The sequence below is a fragment of the Haemaphysalis longicornis genome, unplaced genomic scaffold (assembly GCF_048455015.1).
Source record: "Haemaphysalis longicornis isolate Haplotype H1 unplaced genomic scaffold, Haemaphysalis longicornis Haplotype H1 scaffold_9, whole genome shotgun sequence".
Taxonomy (NCBI): domain Eukaryota; kingdom Metazoa; phylum Arthropoda; class Arachnida; order Ixodida; family Ixodidae; genus Haemaphysalis; species Haemaphysalis longicornis.
In genome coordinates this window covers 77,185,758-77,209,701 of record NW_027526460.1, presented here as the reverse complement: position 1 = coordinate 77,209,701, position 23,944 = coordinate 77,185,758, and the positions used below count along the sequence as shown (strand labels likewise).

General features: G+C 48.7%; 1 protein-coding gene across 3 annotated transcripts in view; it reads left to right on the top strand.

Moving 5' to 3' along the window:
• The window catches only part of LOC144151631 (uncharacterized), a 109,624-nt gene extending 86,252 nt beyond the window's left edge, over positions 1-23,372 (top strand). For 2 of the 3 annotated variants that reach the window (XM_077682746.1, XM_077682745.1), the window contains exons 2-5: positions 10,241-10,401; positions 15,872-15,945; positions 17,472-17,543; positions 23,132-23,372. In XM_077682746.1, the coding sequence (XP_077538872.1) occupies positions 10,271-10,401; positions 15,872-15,945; positions 17,472-17,543; positions 23,132-23,277 (423 nt within the window). In that variant the 5' untranslated portion in view covers positions 10,241-10,270 and the 3' untranslated portion in view covers positions 23,278-23,372. Of the gene's footprint in view, positions 1-2,675; positions 2,947-10,240; positions 10,402-15,871; positions 15,946-17,471; positions 17,544-23,131 lie in introns of those variants that run through there. The other variant, XM_077682744.1, reaches the window with a different exon arrangement.
• The last annotated feature ends 572 nt before the right edge of the window (positions 23,373-23,944 follow it).

Sequence of the window (23,944 nt, the reverse complement as noted above, 5' to 3'; positions counted from 1 at the left end):
CGAGCCGGTTTTGCGAAGGCCGTAAGGGGAGCGCGTGGTGTTGGTTGGTAGGTGATGGTAGGTGGTGGCTTCTTACTTGGTAAACCTGTCGTGGGGCGGGGGTAAGATGCCGAGTTCGAGGTGTTAGTGTTCGAGGATATCTGTATTTTACGTCAGACGACGGCTGGGCGAGGTATCCGGCACAACTTTCGGCCGCTATGTGTTTTTCGCAGTAAATATTACGCTTTGTTCGTCCGTGTCCGTCCTTTCTATAAGGAAACTGCCATGGTGCAGGCTCCGGTTGATCCACATGGCCGGTGGCGCAGCACCGGCATGTGAATCAACCCCAATTGAAGAGGTCGATACGTGGTTGATGCGATAAAAATAAATGAAGACTTCATACAACCATTTACATTCTATTGCAGAGCACACGAGGTAATAAAAGCGAATACGTTAAACTGAGAGTCTATGTTCGAGAGCACATAAATCACTGAGCACCAACAAGTTGATCTCCCAGCGCGCATAAAACACTTGAGTACCACAACCTCAAAGCCTAGCTCTTGTAGCCGCGGGTAAACATAAATAACCACCCAAGCATCACCGGACGGGAACCGTCTTCTATCCGTGGAGCCGCTTGGCTCGCGCGGGTGCGCATATGTCACTCAGTCTTAAACGAGAACGCTTTCACCACTGTTGCACGACGTTTTAAAGGCTCGGTCTCTCTTCCCTGGAGGCGCCTTTCAAGCTTGTCTTCCGTGCAGCGAATGGGCCCGAAGTTCTGCTGTCAATCACATTCCCACCGTCGCTGCGGTCAGGTATATATGTGATTACCCGACAGCCTCGCACCTTCCTCGGTAAAGCGGCCTACGTTGCACGAGGATCGCCAACATGAAAGGCGGGAATATCGTTGTGCAAGTTACACGAAATAACGCTCGCCACCGCTGTGCCGCGCCCAAGGGGCCCACCTGGGAAATGACTGGCAGCACAGGGACGGAGGAGGACCCAGTTGCTTCAAAATTACGCCAAGGAGATTGAGGCGTTGAACGTTTAGAATTGCTTGGGTTTGGGCGAGTTGGTTCATATCGACTTGAAAATAAAGCTTGAACGAAAACCACAGGACTTGGGAAGAAAACCGCACTGTGTCCGTGTTTTCTTCCTAAGTCCTGTGGTTTTCGTTCAAGCTGAATTTTCGAGTTGAACGTTTCTCGTCACATCTTGTGTTTGTCGGCGCATTCGCACTGCCCACCGTTCCCAAAGATTAGCAACTACGTCAAACAGAGTAACACTCTCATAGATTGTTACACGTAAGTTCATTTCAAACCAGTCATGCCAATATGAAAGCTTTGCCTTACGTCTATTTCCACCTATATGCGATGGATCCACCAATTTTTTTTTTTAAATAAGAGGCCTTTGGTAACTCGCTCAACTCTATTACGGCACCAAAACACATTGTATCCACAAGCACAAAAAGGTCCGTTATTTTAAAAAATCAAATTTCGCGCTACGCAATATTAGGAGTGACGTAATAGGGGGAATGCTAAAAACAGAGTTATCAGAATGTTAACATCGCGTTAGCATTCAAGTGGTACGCTCAAATGTTACCAGGGGTACCACTGCTTGTACGGTCATGTTTCTTCGCGATGGCCTTAGTCGACGGCAGCCAATGGAACGAACGTCGTAAGGACGTTCGTGCCTGTGACGTCATAAGGACTGCGCGAGAAAGCGGCTTGGCAATCACCGCCACTTCCCCTGCTTTCTCTATCTAAACTAATTCTTTGAAGTTTACGTTAAATTTGGCATCATCATTGATGAGGCAAAGCTATCATTTGAATCAGGCAAAACCCGTATTTTGTCTTCATAGTGCCTTAGTTAAGCAAAAATAAACTAGAAGGAAAGTTGCCGCTGCAAACGCGCGCAATCGTGAGAAATGTAGGAAGACTACAGATAGCCATTAGCTTCGTGGAAACTTGGCTTGTAACGTTTTGGTAAGTGTAAACATACTTAAGGTGCAAAAGGAAATAAATTACGCACTGCAGCAATAAGAACATCACATAATGACATTTTCTCGCTTCTCTCCCTCTCTCTCTTTCTTCATTTTTTTAAAGCACAAGGACATGTGGAAATTTTGAGTATGGAATTCGTCTCTCATCCTTACGTCAAAGCCGGCTGTTACAAATAACAGTAAATTTTCACAACGCCCCATGGAAGCGCATTTTAACCGTTGCACCGCTAATTTAGAAGAATACATAAACAGAATAATCCGTAAAAGCTAGGTATTTATATGCGACAGAACATGTGCAGCGCGATAAACCCTATACAGAAGCAGCTGCTTGGCCATCATGAACCTTGCATCGACTAGCAGCTGTGGCTGACCGCGATGCAGAGGTTCTGTTACACGTGTACAACTTTTACAGAATATTGTTATGTGTGTTCTCTAAAAACAACAGTGAAACAGTTGAAATGTGCTTTCATGGAGGATTGCGAAAGTTGAAAGTTCTTGGTAATGCCGAACTTTTCCCGCCCAAAATCACAGACGAATCGTAGACGAAAAAGGATCCCGTAGTCCTGAAAAGAAAAAAGAAAAGAAGGAGAAAATAAAACAGTACGCTACTATATTAATTTGTTATTACTGTAGCGCATGTCTATTTTCAACTGGCGTCAACCAAGAATTTTCTCAGAATTTTTACATCAGTCTACGTATCTTCACAGTAACGATGAAGACGTTATCAGCCAAGCCCATTATGAAGCCAATTACCGTGCTAATTCCAATATACACGCTTCCCATAATCCTCACAATGGTCCGGAATGCCTCGAACGAGCCGCGTCTGCAAGACACTGGATACCTTTATCGACGGGGAGTTCTGACCGGAGACAAAGACAATGTTACGGCGAGACGCGCAGACGCAACCCGACGCCTCCTCGAGCAACACGACACTGCTCCGTCACGAGAGCAAAGCGAAGACAAAGGTAAGCTGAAAGAACCTTTCCGCCGATCAGTCCAGTCGGGCGGGTCACGTAGGCAGCATTGGCTGCACAAAAATTTGGAACGTTGGAAAACCAGACTCAAAGGGGAGTAAGCGAAAACGAATATATACATCCATACTACTTTTCGGCGGTGTCGCTTGGCTTGGATGTATATTTTACAGCAAAGATGTGTGTAGCTACGCTCCGACCAAACCTGCGCCCATGCAGGCAGTGCTGGGCACAATAAGAATTTCCGTCTCCATGTAAGATGCTTTGTAATTGCTAATGCAGCAGCGGCGTAGCCAGAAATCTTTTTCGAGGGCTGTTATACGCTGCCATAAAAAAGCAGCAAGAAAAAATCCTGCGAATAAATACACGTTTTAGTACATCTTCTGGTTTAATAAAGCTGAAAAGATAGTCGTTTTTTTTTAAATGTAATACCTACCATCCCCAGCTTTCTCGCTCAAAATTCCGGCCTCTCAGGAACGTAGAAAAACCATTTCAGGAAAGTCATATTTCGCATACAGCAAGAAGTCGTGTTAAACGCGAAAACAATAAGGGTACTTTCCAGGATTCTGAATATTTTCTGTGTAATTCGCTGCCAAACTTTCCTCCGCGTGCATTTCTATGAGATATTTTCCATGGCTCTGGAGTTCGGTCGCGCAACGTGCTGAACTTCAAACTGCGCGCAAAGAAAGCTTTTGCCCCCAATATTAGCTCTGCGAAAATATATTGCGTTACACTGAATAACTACAGAGTAATCACTACTGAAAGGACTGCCATTAGCCGGAAAGCTGCATCCCGCATAAAAATACGAGCGCACACTCTTTTGGTCAACAGTCATTTTGTCAGCAAACCTACACTCTTCTTGCTATACTTTTTGCATTCGGGGGTGCAAATACAATGGGCGAAAATGCCAAAAATCGGGGACCCCCCCGCTTTGGCTTCACCTCTGCAATCCAGTGTAGGTATATTAAAATATCAATTGCCGGGAGTGCGTCAAAGCTCTTAGGAAGCCATTTTGCTATGTTTCATAATTAGGTTAGCATAACTGTTTCATAGCTTCTTCCGAGTTTTCTAATTTCTGAATCGCATAAACAACTAGTGTTGCTAAGTTTTACGACAATAACAATTCGTGCAGACTTTGTAATTCTTGCCACGCGCAAACAATGCACCGTGGCGAATGCGGGATTAATAGGACAGATCTGTGATGAGAGAATAAAGCAGATTAAATTCTTGCAAAGTTTAGGAGTAGCCACTTAGTGTTTTCAGGAGAACGCAGAAATGGATATTAAGATCCAGCTTTGTCTGCGGGTGCTAGAAGTTATCCATTGAGTAACTTTGAAACTCGTCAACCGATATTCGTCTTTGTGAAATGAAAACCGCAGCTATACGTAGCAGGTCGAAAGAATGTAGACGTGAGTGTATGGCGTCCGTGAAAACCAGCATTCATAACTCAAAAGAAATAGTTAGTCGAAGTATCGTAGCCTAATACCATTAGGAAACTGGTGACACCGTTTTACGTCGTCTGCTCCAAGTGTGTTCTTCCTAGCGCAACATAAAGCACCAGCTCTGCGTGGTGTCTTGTCTTCCTCCTCCATATGTCTGAGCGCTCTTTCTTGTAAACAACAGGAGTGTAAAGACGATGTTATGCACGACGGAAGCTAAGCTAAGAACTTAGGCTTCGCTTGAACCTCCCACCCAATCTCAATCTCCAACTTGTCGGCTGGGGTTGAGGTCAAAACCTCCAGGCTCACTCATCTGCACACTGTAAAGACGTTTTCAATAGACGTGTCCAGGGAACAATTTGTACTGGGAGCAGATTTAGTAATCAGCTGCGCTAGTACCAGTTTAACTGGCGTACTCGACAGGAGGACTCAATTGCGCATGCGCAGTACAGTCGAAAACATGCCAAGTTGTTATCAAGGCCTAAACGATGAAAGGGTCTATAGGCACTGAGCTTCCCGACTGCTGCATCGCCGGCTGCCGTCTTTCTACGGTGTGCACGTGATATACAGCTACGAGGTTGATACGCGCTCGTGAGGTGTATCTGCTTTTTCTCGCTTGTTCTTGCCTGTCCGCGCCCCGAAAAACTTGCTCTTGTCACGTCTGTGGGCAAATAGTACCCTTAGCACACGCGAAGAAACAACTGAGGTTTCGTACAGGCTGCTAGAACGTAAAGAGAAAAGTCTCAAGTCTCTGGGAACGCGACTATGCGCGTTTCGCCGTCACAAGCGCAGCGACGGCTCTTTTTTTAACAGGCTTATACGTGCTTAGCACTTTTCTTTGACAAACGCGTGCATTTGATCACAACTGAATGCCGTTGTGCAGTGGTAGACTATAGATATAGCGTGGTTATTCTGTTGAATTCAAGGAAAGGACGTCTCACGTTTGTTCTAGTTACGAACATGGGCGTCGGCAGTGGGACTGTGCAAAGGGGAACTTGTCCCCCACAAACATCACCAGCAATTTCCCCCTCTCCCTATTCTCCCTTTCCCCCCATTGCAACGGGTTTGCCCCCCTCAAGACAAAATCCCACAGACGCCCATGGGCACGAACGCATTTAATTTGTGTTTTGATGTCTTGTTTTGATGTCTTGTCATCGCACCCACCATAAACCCGAAAGGTGCCGATCAACGAAGTTCAAAATTTCAGACTTCATCGTGCATAGCCGTACCTAGCACATTGACCCAACCCTTCGACGAAGTTTCACAACGTTAAGGTTCCGTTTCCGAATAAGGAGTAAGCTTACAAGCTGAACACATCGTCAAGCTCTTGCCTCTGCGAAAATACGCCGACATGCTCGCCCACTACTGGTACTGGCGCCAACAATACCCAGAACCTCACCCACACCTATCCAGAACCGAAGATACGATATTCCGACGACTACAAACGAGGTATTACCCAGAGTTACTTGATATGGGAGCTGCGAAACTTCCCATAGGCCCCATGTATCAAAAAGTGGCCCTACGATTGGTCCACTGCTTTGGATCTTGTTTTACAGTGGCGCCATATTTTGGTGACAAAAAAAAACTATACGACTTGCTTCGCCGCTTGACGACCTGGGCGAAAAATGGTATTTTAGTGCTTACGTAAATTTGTTATTCCAAAGGAGCCCAATGTGTTGAACTATGCAAGTGTTTTATATACATACGAATTACGGAGCAAAAGTAGTAAAAAATGCGGCCATGGGGTCAACCATTGCTTACGCACTGTCGTCTGCTACGCGTCCTCTTCAGTCTTGGCGGCAAAAAAATAAATATGTCGCTTCGACGGCTTTGTGCCAGCTGAAACTGATTATTTAGAGCCGCTTGATCGGCTACTAGATTAGTTTTGCATCCAATGAGCTGTAGGCCAAACGATAACTCCAAATGTACTTCAGTTCTGACCTATGTTGTGCCGGAGCATGGATGTGCCGTAGTGCCCGCAGACGCACGGACGCAGAAACAATCACCACCTAAAAACTGGAGTTAAGATAGCAATAAATCACTTATAAAAGCACAAAAATAAAGAATTATCTACTTTAAAACAAAATTTAACGTTAAATTGTCAGTTTCAATAATTTGTTTTTGGATAGTGCATGCGGCGGCCGCAGTGGCGCCACGGTACGCACGATCCATAGCAGGGGGGGTCCAGATGCTGCCCGTTATTTGAGGCGGAGTTTCGCAACTGCCTACATCGAAGAGCTTTGGTCTTACGTCCCCAATACTTCACTCCACGCCATTTACACCCCTTCTTCCCCGCATCTTGCAAAAACTGCCCCCACCCTGGTACCCCATACCATCTGGTATGGGGGTGTCCACAAACCCCGTCCCGTACTCCTAATGCCCAACCCACATACGAGCAGCGGGTGGCACGGATGACCATCTCCAAACTCTCCTTCCACCGTATACCCTGGTCAAAAGGGCCCGGGTGGCTCGGCCAGCCCAGGGTATCCCGGAATAGAGGACGTCCCCCCCACACGGTGGCGCCCAGACATCAGTTCATACGGCTAGCCTTCTTCCTTCTAAATGTGACAGGATGAAGTTAGTTGCTTGACTTGGAGATTCTTAATCGTTCGCTTCAAATGTTCGGTCGTTGACCGAATACTGGTGAATGGGGCATAGAAAAGGCGCTGCTAGACGTCAGTGTTGCTCTTTTTGCACCTCCTCCTTCACTCTCCGACCACCATTGAGCACTGAAACCGCAGCAGGAAATTGTGTCATCTGACGAAGCCGCTCGTGGGCACGCTGCGCCTCATTGCCGTACCAGCTTTTACGGAAACAACTTCCTGTCTGCCCGGGGTTTTGCATTTTGTGAAGCGCACGTTGCGTCAGCTGTTGCGCTGGCGGAACAGTTGTCGAAAGCATTAAAAGCCGCAGTTCGTCGACCTCACACTGCGTGCATGTGCGTTTGCCCGGAAGAGGAACAATAATCTGCCACGAGCTTATTAACGAAAACGGCAAATATAACGCCGCGTATAGGAACAGAAAAATTAGCAACTGGTTCGATTGTAAGCAGGGACGAACAAGGCAGAACGTGGCACGTGCCTTAGCGGAAGTCGTGTAGCGGGAGCAAAGTTTAACGAACCCCAATTTCACTTGTGGAGGGGGGGGGGGGGGGGGGGGAAGGGGCGAGAAAGGAGCATATAAAAGTGCCGCCGGTTCCAGCATTTCCAACCGAAACCCCTGGCTGGTGTTTGTTGCGAGATCCACCTGCAAGGGTTTTCGTTTTGTTGCCTCCCCGGCCTTTTTCAAAGTTGCGAAAGATTACCTTGAAAATGGCTTTGTCGCTCGTTATGGTAGCCGTCCTTTGCGCGCACCTAGGACGAGGAGCAGCGGTGGCGGTGGATTCAATCGGCGAGACGTTGCTGTCGAAGAGGCCTGACTTGGGCGTTTACCAGGACATCACGATGGTAACCTCACCCGTTGCGTGCACTCCGCGCGGCTGATGACGTTCTTCGACCTTATCTGAGTTGGTCTCTGACGCTAAGATATCACAGTATCTTCACGGCGGAATGAAGTCTTGCTATTCGAAAGCAAACTTGAGAGAGAGAGATGGTGTTTTGGGTGAAAAGGAAAGGAAGTGCACTGGGGATATTATTGAGCCCATCTGGGGGCTCACCTGCATACAACTCAGTGCGGGGGGAGATTACAGAGGAGATTACAGAGGAGAAAGGTTGGTAAAAGAGATAGGTGCGCCACCCTTTCTTTCCTTCAAAGCAAACTTGTAGCGTGCTACCGGGACAGTCGCTGGCAGCCCTACCCGGCTTTGTCGGTATTCTGGTACTGTCGCCGGTCATGGGGACGGGGTCACGCGGGAAGCATTTGAGTTTAGAAAAATGAATGCCAAGGACGTAGAGAAATAGATTGCATCAACGGGGAGGAATTTATAGAGTCAAGCATGTAGCATTAAAAGAATTGCACTAGTGGTGCAAGGGTGCAGCTTGCAGCTTACAGCTTGCAGTGGTGCAGCTTGCACCAGTGGTGCAAGGATGGAGAAACAGTGGAGCGGGGGGTCGACCTAGTTTCTGCCCCCCAGGGATCCGCTGGCAGTGGCGGGGACCGACCGGAACAGCGTTGTAAAATTCTGCTAGACTTGGCCTCGACCCTCAATACTTAGCCTAGCCTAGCAAGAATATTGCAAAACCGAGCCAAACTTAGCAAAGCCTAGCCGTCTCATATGATCTCGAGCAGCGACACGGCTGCGTTTGCGCTCCACTTCTTCCTCAGGAGTTGCATACTTCTTAGGCCGACCCTTGTTTTGCGGGAGAGGGGTGGGGTCAGGGGTGGAAGCGAGATCTGGACATTCCTTATAGTGCTCGAGCATCAATGAGTCGGTCCAGAGGCGATCTCTATGGGCGAACCATTGAGGGGGCTAAAAAATTACACCATTTTCCCGTAGGGGAACCCTGAGTAGTATGCGAAGCAGCCATGGGGTCGACTGAAGTTCCCATTAGATTTCAGTTCGTCGTTTCCGTTGACGTTCAGCTTCGCGTGCCTTCGTTGTATCAGTAGCTTCTTGACGTAGTTTGAATGAGTGAAGGACATAAGGCGCGTTCGTACCACATGCTGCCGTCTGGGTTTGTAGCACAGTGGGAAGAGCGCCACGTACCTCCCGTTGCGGCCAGAGAGTCGTGGGATCGAAACCGGGCGACGCCTAACTATTTCTTTTTATAGTGGACTGCGCTGACGTCAGCCCAAACGCTGACGGGGCTGAAGAGACGCGCATGCGCAGTGGAGTGTGGACGGCGGACAACGACAACGAGAGAGGGAGGGACACAGCCCCGAGCATGAGATGCTTCGCATCTAAAAAATATCAGCCCTTCCGGTCTGTCAAGAAGGACGACCATTAGCGGAGCTGGTGTGTTTTACCAAACTCGATGCATTTGTGCACGTATGCTTGTAAACAAAACGCGTATGCTTGTAATTCGCGATTGAGCATGCTTCCTAGTTAATTAGCCGAATGAAAGCTGAGTTTTGTTCTAGCGGGTAAACATGAAACTGGATTCGTTTCCTCCCGTGGAAGGCGGTGCATACAGACAGCAAACGGGAATTTCATAATATTTGCAACTTCACTGCGAGCTTCATAATTGAGACAAGTGAACGAACCTATACATGATTTTCGACTCTTCTAAGCGGCTAATTAGGATGTAATTTGTTTCTGGATAGTAAATTTAAAACTGCAGCTACAGCACCTTTTTTGTAACCAGAGAGAGAGAGAAACAACCTTTATTAGAGCCTGCTGTGAAGACGCGGCTAGTACGTCGCAATAGCTGAGCCCCTGCCAGGCCTGCTCACACAACCTCCGTGGAGGCGGCGCTTGCAGGCCGTTGGCGTTCGAGGACAGCCATTGCCAGCTGGACAGCCTGGAGTTGGTCTTCGTAGTTTCCATTCTTCATGGCTTCCATGATACTCCTTCCTTAGATGAGCATGTATTGGCATCAGACAGTAATCTGTTACGCTTCCGGCTTCCCCGTGAACAGGCATTTAAGACGAGTCAGTGGTGGAACTCGGCGTAATATTGTCGACAGTCTTAGCGGCCAATTTCTGTGTGGCTTTTCCAAGATACTTACTTTAGATTGGAAGCTACATTGCAATCACGAGAAACTGCAGAGGTGATTTTTTTTTTCGTGTCGACGGGACACGTAGAAGGACGGACACCGATTACCGTCTGAGAGCAGCTGTATACGTCTTCGCTGTAAAAAGAACCCGCAGTTGCGCTGGAGCAGATTTGGGTGGTCCTCCGAAATGTCAAATCGAGGAGACCTACGAGCGAGCCGCATTCATGTGCGCGTTCTGTTCCCTGCTGCCCACAGTGCACCGCCAAAGGGGCGACGTGGCACGTGATGTACCGGAACACGGATCACGGCGACTTCGGCGACGACGACCGCTGCCTAGCAGACACCCAGCTGACCGAAGTGAAGGACAACTCGGCTCGCTTCCGCTTCCGCTACGGGGCCACCAAGCGGCACGAGCGGTGCGTATAGGTACCTCTCTCGCACTCATTGGTTGCATTTGTTTCTTCGCTTGTACGGCGCAGGCGGAGTTTCAGCGTGCTCTTAAGTTTTTACACTTGTTACTTTGTCGTCGGCGTCGTCAGTGGTAAAAGTGGTGACATCGTCATAGTAGGAAGGCGTGCTGTTAGGAAGGCAAACTGGTAGGAAGGCGTGCCGTGTTCGTTGGTATTGAGAGAGAGCGAGAGAGAGAGAGAGAGAGAGAGAGAGAGAGAGAGAGAGAGAGAGAGAGAGAGAGAGAGAGAGAGAGAGAGAGAGAGAGAGAGAGAGAGAGAGAGAGAGAGAGAGAGAGAGAGAGAGAGATTTTTTTTTTAATGTATGGAGGGAAAACACAGAGAGGTTGGCCTGATCGTATAGATTCTGGCCTGCTACTCGATGTGAGGGAGAGGTAAAGATAAAGGACATTTTAGAGGGTGACACGCATGATGATCAAGATTCAGGTGAGGGTATAACCACGGCCGCTCGACCTCCCTCCTTTTGGTGCGGCCTGCTAATTTGTCTCGCGAACAAAAGAACTCGCGTGCAAGGATAAGTTGACTACCTGGCCACAGTGGGAGGTGGGGTCACTGCTTACCGGCGAAGAAAGCGACTTTCACCTGCTTGCACCACATCGTTCGAACAGGTATCTTTTTAATTTCTTGGCGGAACCAAGGTGAGACTGAGACTAAAGGCGTATGCGGCCTTACACAGCCCTCAGGCACCCGATTCACAGAGTGAGCAACAAAAGTGATGTTCACAAATTTAAACAAATTTAAACGTAATAGCACAATCATAATAGCACAATAGTAGAAAAGCACTTTCATTAATACATTTCCTATGTATTGTGCAAAGAATATGTCTTCAAATGCACAGAACGATTGAAATGTACACACAAACATAGTAATTCACGCGCATTAAGTTTCAACGATTACACAACTACACCACAGTTACGTAATGCCTTTTACTTTGTAAATGTTATTCCCTTGTTTCTTGAGGGGAAGAAATCAAAATAAACTTCAATCAATCTATAATATATCATTATTGCAGGTGTTTTTCTTCAGTAACATTTGTTTAACCTGTTTTATAAAGGAGGGTTCACTGGCATCGAAGTTTAATTTTCCTCCAAATTTATTTATTATTTCAGTTGACTGGTACAGGAAAGATTGCTCACCATAGTTCTTGCTTACTTTTGGGGTGTGTTGTATTGTATGCCTGAGGTGATAGCTGGGAGAATTAACGTGGACTTGATTGTGGGTCTTTTGTTTATGAAGGGTGTGCAGAACTTTCATGTATTAGATTTGGCCAGCTCGAAGCATTGGATATTCTGAAAATAAAGGACTTGCTCTCTAATCTGCGCAACAGCCACGATAATCTAAATATACGCGCAAAACTGTTTTTTTTTGAAACTTTTATTATGCCGTCTTTGGGCCAGTGTGCAACGTCGATTTTTTTTTCGTGGCTGCTGTTAGGTGCATTAGTCTGTAGATGAATTACACTGCACACGATGCCTAAAAATTTCTGCGTACCGCTTTGGAAGAAGCATGTCTCATGAATCCCGGAACTGTGCTACCATGATCTGCCAAATCCCCAGAATGCCTGGTTGAAGAACATTTCCCGATAAGAGTGATAACGAAAGCCAGCGGCAGCCAAGCTCCAAGACCGTCGCATGTCCGCTTCCCTTCACCGCAGACAATTGCAAGGTAGGAATGAAACACAAGTTGCTGCTACCGGCAGCTCTGCTGACTCCGTTCTATACCAACCTACATGTTGCCATCTCCTTCCAAGGTCCTTATCATTATCAAGGTCCTTAACATTATCATACACATAGTATCTACGTTGAGAGAAACCAAAACGAATATTCTCAAATTGAAGCGCTCCCACAAAGCATCTTTCTCTTCAAAACGTGCTCTTGGTAGAGTTGGTTTGATATAAACAAGATAAAAAAAATTATCGATACAAAAACAACCTACGAGAAGAAAGGACGACAAGTACGCCTGCCTAATCCGTTTTTATCGTCCGTTGTTTTTGTGGCGCTGATTGCTTTTCAGCACCTTCCTCCTGTCTTTTACCCGCACATCACAAGTGCATTGCAGCAAAGCCTGTTGCCTGCAACGGCGGCCTGCAACAATCGCTGCCCGGGCAAGTATCGCAGCCGCCGAGCGAGCGGACATGAAGAGCGATATAAGCGTGCAATCGGTAGATAGGCCACAACACAGTGCACTAGACCACATCTCATTTCGGCGTTTACCCTGTACCGCATCACAGCATTTCGCAGCTATCACAACGCCCCGATGCACACAATCATTTCCACATCACTGAATTCGCAGCACAGCATATCTTCGTGGGATGAACTCTGCAGCGCATTCATGCACGCTGTTGCTGATGGCAGCATGACTTGTACCATACTTGTAGCACGACTAGTGGTGACGAACTTCGTCCTTACTTGGTTTAAGTAACCGGCCACGACAGCGTACCACGCGCATAGCAGCTACGTCGATAGAAACAAACCTCGGACGCCAAACGCCGAAACGACCGTAGCACAAAAACAAGCGCACAAAGCAATCGGGTGAAACTATAAAAGAAGTGACGAAAAGGTCTTTGCTACGTGCCTTTTAACAGTGACGTCATGACCCCGACCTGTTATTGGCCGGACAGAGCGTCCCGCTCGAAATCCTCAAGAAGCATGGAGGAAGAAAAAAATTGGCCGCGTATCTGCTCCTTTCGTTGCAAATGTCGTCAAAAGACGATAGTCTTTACCGACTTTTGCCAAGTAAATGCTTCCCTTCGCTTTCCCGCTCACCTCTCATGTTGTTCCTCTTGCGTCGCGCTCCTCCCAAGGTAAACACGCCAAAGGTTTTCCTAAATCATTTGAAATTTACCGCGTTCCACTGCTCCAGGCCGGGTTTCTCGATGCCAACGCTGCTGTACGGCGAAGACGCGCGTGAATCGAGGCGCCCTACTTCAACGTTTATAGAACCGCGTTTCCCTACTCCACGTGCGTTCCAAGCAGAACGTGGAACCTATCTAGTGGAACCTTTTGTAACTCTTGCCACTTCATTTCTTAAAATGCCGCCAGAAGCTATATGGCGCGGGCGACAGCAGGCGACGGCGGAGTGATATTTTTTCCTTCAGTTGATAAAGTATTTAATCTAGCCAAAATCACGCATGTACGATTTTTTATAAAGGAACGCTGCAAATATCACTTCGGTATTAATTTGTTGTCTTATATATGCGTAATGTCTTGTTGTTCTTCAACAATATTGAGAAGTATGAACATTACACCGGACTTAGACAGGCACATTTAGCTGTGACTATATAAGACTATTGCGCAGGGACTGTTTTACTTTGGCCGGGTGCCTGAATCGAGTCACAGACAGACAGACGGACAGACAGACAGACCAAAATTTCTGGGTTTAAGTAGCACAAGAAAGACTATCGTCTTTAACGGTTAGGAGACGGCATGACGTCACGCAGCTAGCCTTCGCAGGCCAGGTCCGTTGAAGCCGCTCTCTCCGCCATTTCTCTTTCTCAAGCCGCCGAAGTCGGCCCAGCACGTGACCTCCATGGTCGGGTGGGCTGGCGGCGGCGGCGGTCTCCGACTCCGGCGCATCTCTCGTTTTTGGTTGGCGGTAGCTTTTCCCCGTCCTTCCTGCATTTGTTTGCTCGGTGATCTCATGCCCGCGTGCGGGCAGGAGTGCCGCGTATGTGCGAAAGACAAAAGCCGTGGGAAAAAAAAAAACCAACATATAGCAGGCTTCGCGACAACGGGCAGCAGAGTAGTTTCGAGCAGACGAAATTGAAGAGCTCGCGGCGGCGGCGCGGTGGGGTCACGTGGTGCAGTGACGCCTGGGCCGACTTCGATTTTACTTTTTATATATAGGCTTCACGTTTCTCGGTAGCGCCGTCACCTAACTTTTTCTTCCTCCATGTCAAGAAGTAAACACAGCTGTCATGGTTGCCAAGCGCCGCTCGGACCGACTCCGCCCGTCAATGTCGGCCGCAATAGCGCGCATAAAGCTGACCACTCTGGCGTCAGGCATCTAAACGGCTGCCGACGTGCGTCAGTGTCGTTTCTCTTAGGTGCATGTGCCTGTGTGCTGCAGCATCTACGTAGAAGGTGTTCGGCGAGGGGGGGAAAGTGGAAACGAGGGCACGCCCTCGAGCAGCTCGTAATGATGAATAGGGTTCATATTACGGGGGGGTGGCCGGATTGTGAGCCGTGGGGGTTGATGTAAGAGGAGTATGTATTTGTGCCTTCTTAAGTGAGAGTTGGCCAGGCGTGTGTTTAGCCAGGCGATGTATCTGACCCGTACGATGCGCTTCAATTAATTCGCCCAAGGAGTTGTAGGGGCCGGTGGCCCATAGTTTGGCAGTGGATGCGTGAGGAGGCAAGCCAAGAGCAGCCCTGTACGCCTTACGGATGAGTCCATCTACTTCCGTGGTAGAAAGGGACAGATATGGGAGGGAGTAGGTAATGCGGCTCAGTAGAAATGCCTGGATAAATCGGCAGTGGTCCTTCTCCGTTGGGCCGTGGCCCCTAGCAGTTACGCACCTCAGGAGGCACTATTCCCACCACAACTCCACATGTTGCGGAAGAGGTGGCCATAGCCCTGGCTCTCGCACACCGGCCTCCCCCTGATCTAATATTATGTGATTCAAAAACGGCCATCAAAAATTTTGCTAGCGGTTGTATCTCCACGCTAGCCTGCAAAATTCTGCTCCAAAATTCAGCCCCCCAGCATCCTACGGAGCTCCTCTGGTTACCGGCACACACGGGACTAGACGGCGCGGAGTGGGCTCATAAGGCGGCACGAGCACTCGTCACCCGTGCGCCTGACGAGACCACTTCCCGTGAAGGAGTTTACTCCGCCAGGGACTCCCTCACCACTTACAGGGAGGTTACAGATTACTACCGCCTCTCCCGCAACACGCTGCCCCCGGCTCACCCATCCCTAACCCCCTCAGAGGAACGGCTTTGGCGCCTCCTCCAAACGGAATCCCTCCCCAACCGAGCCTTCCTTCATCACATTTACCCATCCGCCTACCCCTCTCCACTCTGCCCGCATTGTGGCGTCCACAGTGCAACACCTCATGTGGGCCTGCCCCTCTGACCCTCACCCCACCATAACTTCCCCTGACCACTCTACGGAGGCCCTGGGCCGCTCGGACGAAGACTCCCAGCGCCCACTGGTCACCCGAGCACAAGATGTGGTGGCGGCCCTTCGGGCAGCCATGGCGGCCCCTTAGGCCGGTGGCGTCAATAAAAGTTTTTATCTCTCTCTCTTAGGTGCATCGTCCTGCAGTTTTTCTAAGTAGGATGCTGTTGTTGTTGGTGATGATGACGATGATTCCAGGGTTAGGCTTATTGTGTGTCTTTTTCAAATGCTGGCAATAGTTGCGTTTCCCACGAACACAGCGGCATAACAGTAAAGCGTGCGTTCTCTTTGCATGTAGGAACGCCACGCTGACGTTCAAGTCAGCTCCGGGACAGAGCCACAAGAATATGTTCGAAGGAAGGCTTGACGGTGGTAAGCACTGCTCAGAAAATTTGGTACTTAATTAGGAGGAGCGCCTTATAAAACAGCGCACGATGAAATCAAAATGCTAGAACAGGTAATACAGCCGCATGATTGTCGCGGAGTGTCCGAATACCAGTTCTACGAACGGCACAATCCTTCAGTATGCGGTAACATTTACCAGTCGTGGAGGACCTGTGGCTAAGGCGTTGTGCTTCTGAGCACGAGTATCTGGGTTCGATTCCGGCCATGGATATTACAAAGGTCTCCAGGAACGCTTCAAACGTTTTGAAAGCGTCATCAAAAAGCGTTTGACAAGCTGGTACAGTGCCTAAACTATCATGACCACAAAGTACCAAAGTCAAATATTACTACTGTACGCTCATCAGATAACTTTTACGTTTCCCATCAACACTGCGGATAAACACATTCGCTATTTTCTCCGTGCCTTGAAGCATTTCGAAAGTTATAGTTATCTCCAGCGCAGAGCAGCGCTACTTGATTTACTCGTCGCAGCAAATACCTCTTGTCTATTGTGGTTTGACTTTCCTGAAATTTTTAAAAGTGCTCTCGAATGTGTTTATTGTTGCATCTGAAAGAAAGCCGGACAATAGCCACGATATATGGCTTCAGTGAGGTTGCTAAAGCCCGCAAAATATTCTTCAGAATCCCAATTTACGGTGAGCTACAAAATTTGAATAGTAACAAAAAAAGCAGACATTTTCAATTGGGTGCATTGAAGAAGAAAAAAAAGCGGAAATCCACAAGGGGCGCTGCTTACGTATAGAAGAGGGACAATACTGCAATGAATCCCCCCCCCCTCCCTCGTCACTGGACGTCCTGGGGTTCATGTTTTTCACATGCTGAGCTTCATTTGTTTTAACCGATTAGTTCAAGCTATTGGGGTATTCCAGACACCGACAGCTTTCAAATTTATATTGATAGGAAAAAACCTTGGCGTAAGTGCCGCAACAATGTCTGCCCTGGTGAATGGCTGATTAAGTTCTGGGTTGGGGTTTCCACCGTGCCCGGGTGGTGACGGTCTTTGACGTGCTTCCTTTGGTCGGGATGGCTTAGTGTGGAGAAGGAGGGGTGTGACAGATATAGGCATCTCATTAACTCCTATTGTCCCCTACCTCTGAGAAGCCGTTGTCCCATGACGGACTCGAAGTGCTGTGAACGAGAATATTTTAGTTCATTTTACTTGGTAGTTTCCAAATGGTTTCCAAATTGGTGATCGGAAGAAAATGCCCAAAAGGTCTCGCCTCAAATGCATTAATTCTGGACTCCTTGCATTTTAGTGATCATTCTTTCCTTTATCGCATCGAGAAAAGGAAAATGAAAACTATATGACATTTGGCTAACTGTAGGCTAAAGGTGTGGCAGCGCAAGCACGTTTTTAGGCTGCTCAGCCCTCCCCCCTCCCCCCATTCTTCTTTTTTGTTTCTTCACCGGGGACGACTGAAAATGAACGCACAAATTGTCAACAGAACGCAGCAGATGTCATTGAAAAACACTAATTTAGACATTGTTCACAGCTACTCAAGGGGCGCTGTACGACTTGCTGTTCGTGGACTGCAACAACTGCAAGATCATGAAGCGCCATGGAAGTGAGTATAATGCATGGATCTTTCTAGCGCGGAGTAAGCAAGATAAAAATTACGACCAGTAATTTGCACACAATGAAATTTCCGTAGTAAGTGAGCTATACCTTTCTCGGCGACGGTTTCGATCGTCTTAATGGGTCCCTTAGCGCTGAACTTAAAGGGACACTGAAGTGAATTTGTCAAGCTCCCGTTTTTGCTTGCACTGCGTAGACTGGCTCAAATTAGCCCACTTTTCATCGTTTATCCGGTTGACAAATCGGTAATTATTTTGCAAAGCGCCAAAGAAGAAAAACTACCATGCGCGGTTTGCGGCGGCCGCACCAACTAAAGCTGTGACGTTGGGAGGAGCGGGACCGTGATTGGACGATGCCCAAGGTGAGCAACCAAACAAGTTTCGGTTTCGGTTTCGCTTCTGTAAAACACAACCTGTGGCGTTGTTGGATGGGCATTCTCAATAACTCAGTAATCATCGTACCGCGCTTCTGCCATGTTGTCAGCTGTAAAAATGCATAAAGATAAGCCTCCCAGGACGGCTTGGAATCGTAGCATTCACTAGCCGAGGCCTACGCAGTGCATGGACGCCATCCGCGTACCCGCAGACGCACAAATGTCACGCGCTTTCCCCCCCCTATTTGGAGCTTGCCTCACTCATGCCTGTACCGTAAAATGCGTGTTCGCACCAGGCCAAGGGTCTGTTATTCTGGCCTGTGCCCACTGCCCGCAAGCAGTCGGTGCTTATGGACAGCACGCCAACGAGAACTCGCTAGCGCGCCAGTGCCAGCCTGCGCGCGTTCTGTGAACTAGTTCGTGGAGCCATGAACGTTGCGGCCCAAACAAAGGTGAACTCAATGTAGAAAACATCGGCAGAAAACAAAAAAGTTAACTTACAAAAAAAAAAAAAAAAAACACGTACCCACGGGGACTCGAACTTCTGACTCGCAAAACACTCGGCGGCGACATACCTGTAGCCTTAGACAACTCGGCCACGAGACGGGCTGCGCCGATCATGGTAATATAAGGTATATATTGTACAACAAGTTTACATTTTTATTTAGTTTTGGCATTTCAAGCAGCTTAGGTGACTATTTGTTGTATTGTGCTCGTGCAGTAAGCGTCCCCCGAGTTTCCACACTAGCTCACGTCTAGCAATTGCATTTCGTAGACGGAAAAGCGTTCGCAGATGCGTAGTCGTGCTGCTGACCGCTGTGCTTGTTCGCCCAGCGCAAAAAAGTGCTTCCCGCACCCTATTTTTACGCTGTACGGTAAAAATATCAGTTGATTTTATTTCCTTAGTACCTATATTGACTTCGCTGACTCTTCTCCTGCCTTCAAGAGGCCTTATATTTTCCTACTGGCGTACCAGTCAGCGAAGCGTCGCATGTGCGCTTGTGCAGCGCTTGAGTGAAGCGACCTTGACTTGGAGCTAGATACAGAGTACAAACTAACGAAGTAAAGAAAGGCGCATTCTTCCATTCACAAACGTGTCCTGGCTTCGTTTCAACTGAGCGAACGAATTGCGACGACCCGTCGGCGTCCGGCGGACGAAACGCTGGGCCGACTGACTCTGTCTGAAGGCCGGGGAGCCGTGCAGATAGCGCAGCCAATTGCGAGCTCGGCTCCTCTCGACGTCACACGAAAACGCCGCAGAAAATGGGCGAGCGTAAAGAGAGGAGGACAGCATTTTCGAATTAAGTTTTATACTAAATAAAAGCGCGTAAACGCGCCCAGAGTGATCGTAACATGGCCTGGGGACCCCGGACTACAATTTTCGCAAGTAATCCCGCAATGTTTACATATCACTTCAGTGTCCCTTTAAAATAAGTGCTTGGGGCAAACTAACTGCGTGCCTCTCAATTTTAAAGGTGGTACTTTTCAGCAGCCGGTAGGTGGCCCTCCCACGTTAAAAACACATGGCCTACAAGTTCCCGTCATTTGTGGCGCCATCTGCGCAGCTGCAACCCACACCTTTTCAGATAGGTTGCCGTGCAGTCACCGCTTCCTGTAGGGCGTCCTGTTGTATGCCTGCAGGACCTTTCGTAATCCAAAAGGTCACGTCGTCGGCGTAGGTGGGATGGCTGAGGCTTGGGATGGCACTTAGCTGGTAAGGTAGGTGCATCATTGATAAATTAAAGAGTAAAGACGAGATGACCGAGCCCTGCGGAGTGCCCTTTGCGGTGACCTCGAACATGTCGCTCCATAGGCCACCAAGTCCCACCGTTGCCGTGCGATGCGGCAGGAAGTCCCTGATGTAATTAGAGGCTGTCTCTGCGCATCGAGTAGTCCTCAGGATTTCAGGTATGGTCACATGCGACACGTTGTCAAAATCCCTTTTGAAGTGCAAGGCGGGGATGGCGCTTGTTTGTGACGTGCTTAGGTTGTCGACGACCCCTTCCTTTGTTGGTAAGACGATGCCCAGAGTGGACAAGTTGGCGTGGAACCCATACGTGGTTCCTGGGAATCATTTTCTTCCCTGTTGGTTCCTTCATGTGAGAAGTCAACCTGTCAAGCACCATGTGTTCCATCAGTATTCTCGTGCACGAAGTCTAAGATACCGGCCTGAGGCGGGATATCATCAAGAGTTTGTTGGGTTCGGTAAACATGGTGACATCTCCGTGCTTCCACATGGCCGGCAGTCTGTCGCTCTCCCAAATCAAGTTTATTTTCCCCTAGAGATAGCTGGTGTTCTGTAACACCTTGTTTGTTGTTCTGCTTGTTTCCGGGGTGGGGTTCGTCGTGAGCTTGGCCAGTGCCGCAACAATGTCTGCCCTGGTGAATGGCTGATTAAGTTCTGGGTTGGGGTTTCCACCGTGCCCGGGTGGTGACGGTCTTTGACGTGCTTTCCCCGCAAAATTTCTTCTTTACGGCTTCGAGTACGTATTTCTCTGTGCCCGGAAAATTCTGAATTAGTCGTTCCACGTTTTTTAGTCGTTCACTTTGACTCTGAATTGTGTGGAATGAGTGACCGCAAAATTCTGCGCGTTCCCGACTGCTCAGGGTTCTTTGTAATTAGTCACGGAGTTGATTCCAATTTTGTTTTTCCAATTGATTTGCGTACTTTACGGCTTTTGTTTGCAGGGAAATGCGACGTTCAGGTAAAGCTTCGCGCGCCTCCCAAAGGTCTAAGAAGGGGGGGGGGGGGCACGTTCGGACTATCTGTTCTTAACTGAATTCCTTTTGTGTGTTTTTTGGTTCTCTCCACCAATCGGCTGGTCCATTCTTTGAGATGAGATAAGTGATCGTATTCTCCTTCAACCGACTCTTCTTCTCTTGAGGCTTGCCAATTTGTGATTCTCGCCTTCCCCACTAAGGTAAGTGCCTGGTTATGGTGGCGGTCAACGGTTAGTTGAATAATATAATGACCACTTCCCAGTGTTTCATCCAACCTCGTCCACTATATGTAGGGCATTCCCCTCGAAAAAGGTAGGTATGGGGTAGTGTCTCTAGCCACACTGTTACTGGATGCAATCCCACAGGGTCACGTGGTGTTGCCGGGCAACGTTATTGACTTGCTCTACATTAGTGCTCTAGCATCCCCCACGCTATGTGAGGAGCGTTGGAACCACCTACTAAGAGAATTGTACACCCTTTGGTTACTTTGAGGACCAAACGGAGGAATCCTTCCAAGTCTTCAAAGTTGTCGGCGGGTGGACTGGATATGTTTAGTATGAAGAGGCTGTGCAGATTTTTCGTCGCGGATGTCAAGTGAAGAAGCGTATGTTCGATCCTGTGTTGGATCAGGTGCTGTTGCGCCGTTAAGCAGTTCGATGTGAGGATGGCAGTGCGGGACTGGCCTTCGGCTATGTGCGTACTGTATGTAACCTCTGAAGTAAAGGGTTTTTGTTTGGATTTCCTGCATGGCCTCAATGTCCGGTTTCTCTTTCTCGCTGAAATGCAACAAATTTGGCTTCTTTCGCCTTATGGTTTCGCAATTCCATTGCCAAATTTTGCGTTCATGTTACTGATGTGCTTTGTTTCTGTTCTGCAGTTTGTACTCATCACTTTCAACCATCTTTGAGACAAAAAACATAGTGCAAATCGTTGTTGATGGAGGCGGTGACCAGTAGTTCGAGCTTGCCGGTGATCAAGACAGCCCGTTCCGTTGTACTTTTATGCGTTTTCTGGACTGATCTACCCTGCGCCGCTTCGCATTGCCCGGTCGTGAGTGTATGAGATCTCTCTTAAGCCCGTTCTCTACATGGGGCGAATTTCGCCTGCGAATTCGCAGTTGCGGCGCCGCCCGTGCGCCAAAACGATTTATTTTCCTGTTTTCACTGCTGCGACATATTGCTAAATGCTAAGCGGCGCTCACAAGAGAAGTTCGATTCTTCCAAACATTTCAAATTCGCCACAGCAACGAGAATATATCGTTTTGGTGCACGAGTGGCGCCGCAGCTGCGAATTCGCAAGCGAACTTCGCCCCATGTACAACGCGCCCACGTGGTATGTGAGGGTGTCCTTCAAGCCCCATCCAGGGAAGGCTTGGGGGATTGACACAGGGTGGTGTGCATTAGGTGCAGTCTGGCGCGACAGGGCGAAGTGTTTGTTTGAATAAGGCGCCAAAACCGTTCTTCAGAGTGAGAGAGGGTAGGGTGAGACGGCAAGAATACGCGGCAGGCACGGCGATATTGCGAAGTTATCTCCAGAGAACCAAGGAAGTGGTCCCGGGCCGATCGGACACCATGTAATGGGGACGAGGTTTTGGCCTGCTCCGACAGTGAGTTCTGCTTTGTTGGCTGCCTAGTTGCCCCCCGCCCTGCACTGGTAGGAGTCCAGACAAGCTCCATGGGGTCGGTAGGGGCATTTTTAACAATAATTTGGAGAGCCTGAGTAGAGATGTATCATTTTATAAAAGCAGCAGAGGGTAACAACAACGGCTGACGCCGCGAGTTGATAGCGTTTTCCGTCGTAATACACGGACGTCATTGATAATTTTGGGGAGGTGCATGAAAATTACCCAGGGGTGTAACTGGAATAGCGCAGCGAATGTCCGTGTCTTGTGTAGCAGTATCGCTGTGCAGTTTCGAGGAAATGCATACGTAGATATCCATGCGAACAACAGAGCCATTGAAATAATTTCCCCCAATGCCTGTTAATACCAAAACGATGTCCTGGAATCCACTGTTGAAAGCTAAGGCATCAAGGATTTTAGGTGGCTCATGAAGTCGAGGTAGCAGAATGAGCATGATCGGAACCAGGGCGTGCAGATCTCAGTCCTTCATGCAATTTATAACTATGCGTCAGAGGAGGAGAACGACAGGAAAGATGAATAAACCCAACAATAAGTAAACTTAAACCCATGGCGGTTGGAGGTCTTCCTAGACTGGAATTCCCTGGGCGTGGTCGCTGCAAGCGTGCCCTTCTGACAAGCTTAACCGCCGATGTACGGGCTGGCTAGCATGCCTTCCCGCTCATAACTGGGGGAGGGGTAGGGTAAGGGAAGGAGCCTGGGGGTACTTTTAGGTTGTGAATGTGCAGGTTTAGGGACATGCAGGTGGCGGAGTGGGAGGTGTGTAGATGGCGTGGAGGAGGACGCCGCGGGAGTGGGTTCATGTGAAGAGGGGGTAGATGGCACTCAACTTTCTTTTTCGCAGGCAACAAGTGCGTGCTGTCGGTGCGCGAAGTTGCCCTGCGGAAGTACGTGCAGCACTGCCATTTCGTTTACGACCTGCTGTGCGGACCCGAAACCAAGTATCCAGTCTCGGACGCCAGCTGCCTCGACGGGGCCAAGTCTGGCTAACCATTTACTCAGCTCCAGGCAGGCGCTGGCAGGCGCTGCATGTCCGAAGACCCCGCAGTACATGCGGAGGAAATAAATCGTGTATGTGGGCAACAGATAAACCGTTTCTCACTGTTTGTAACTCACCTACGCATGCTTTACGCACGCACCCAATGCTACGTCGTCTGATCTGTCTTGCGCATGTCCACCGACGGATTCTCGGTGACGCCATGCTTAAAAAAATATAAGCAGTTCCACTCGGCAAGGTCCTCGGAGGCGTTGCCAAATCACCCCCCTACCGGGCTGGGTAAAATCAAGGCAAACTGATCTGATCAGTTGCAGTTGCGAAACGACACCAGCGAGGATTGCTGTACTAGATGGGAGCAGTCTGTCTTGACTTTTACCGAACCGGACAAACCGCTTCCGCTCACTGACTAGCCAGCGTCACTATCAATAGACGCTGGCTAGTCAGTGAGCGGAAGCGGTTTGTCCGGTTGGGTAAAAATCAAGACAGACTGCTCCCATCTAGTACAGCAATCCTCGGTCGTTTCGCAACTGCAACTGATCAGTATGTCTTGATTTTACCTAACCGGACAAACCGCTTCCGCTCACTGACTAGCCAGCGTCGGAGTGCGGCAATATGGGTCGCCGGGTAGGGGGGTGATTTGGCAACGCCTCCGAAGACCTT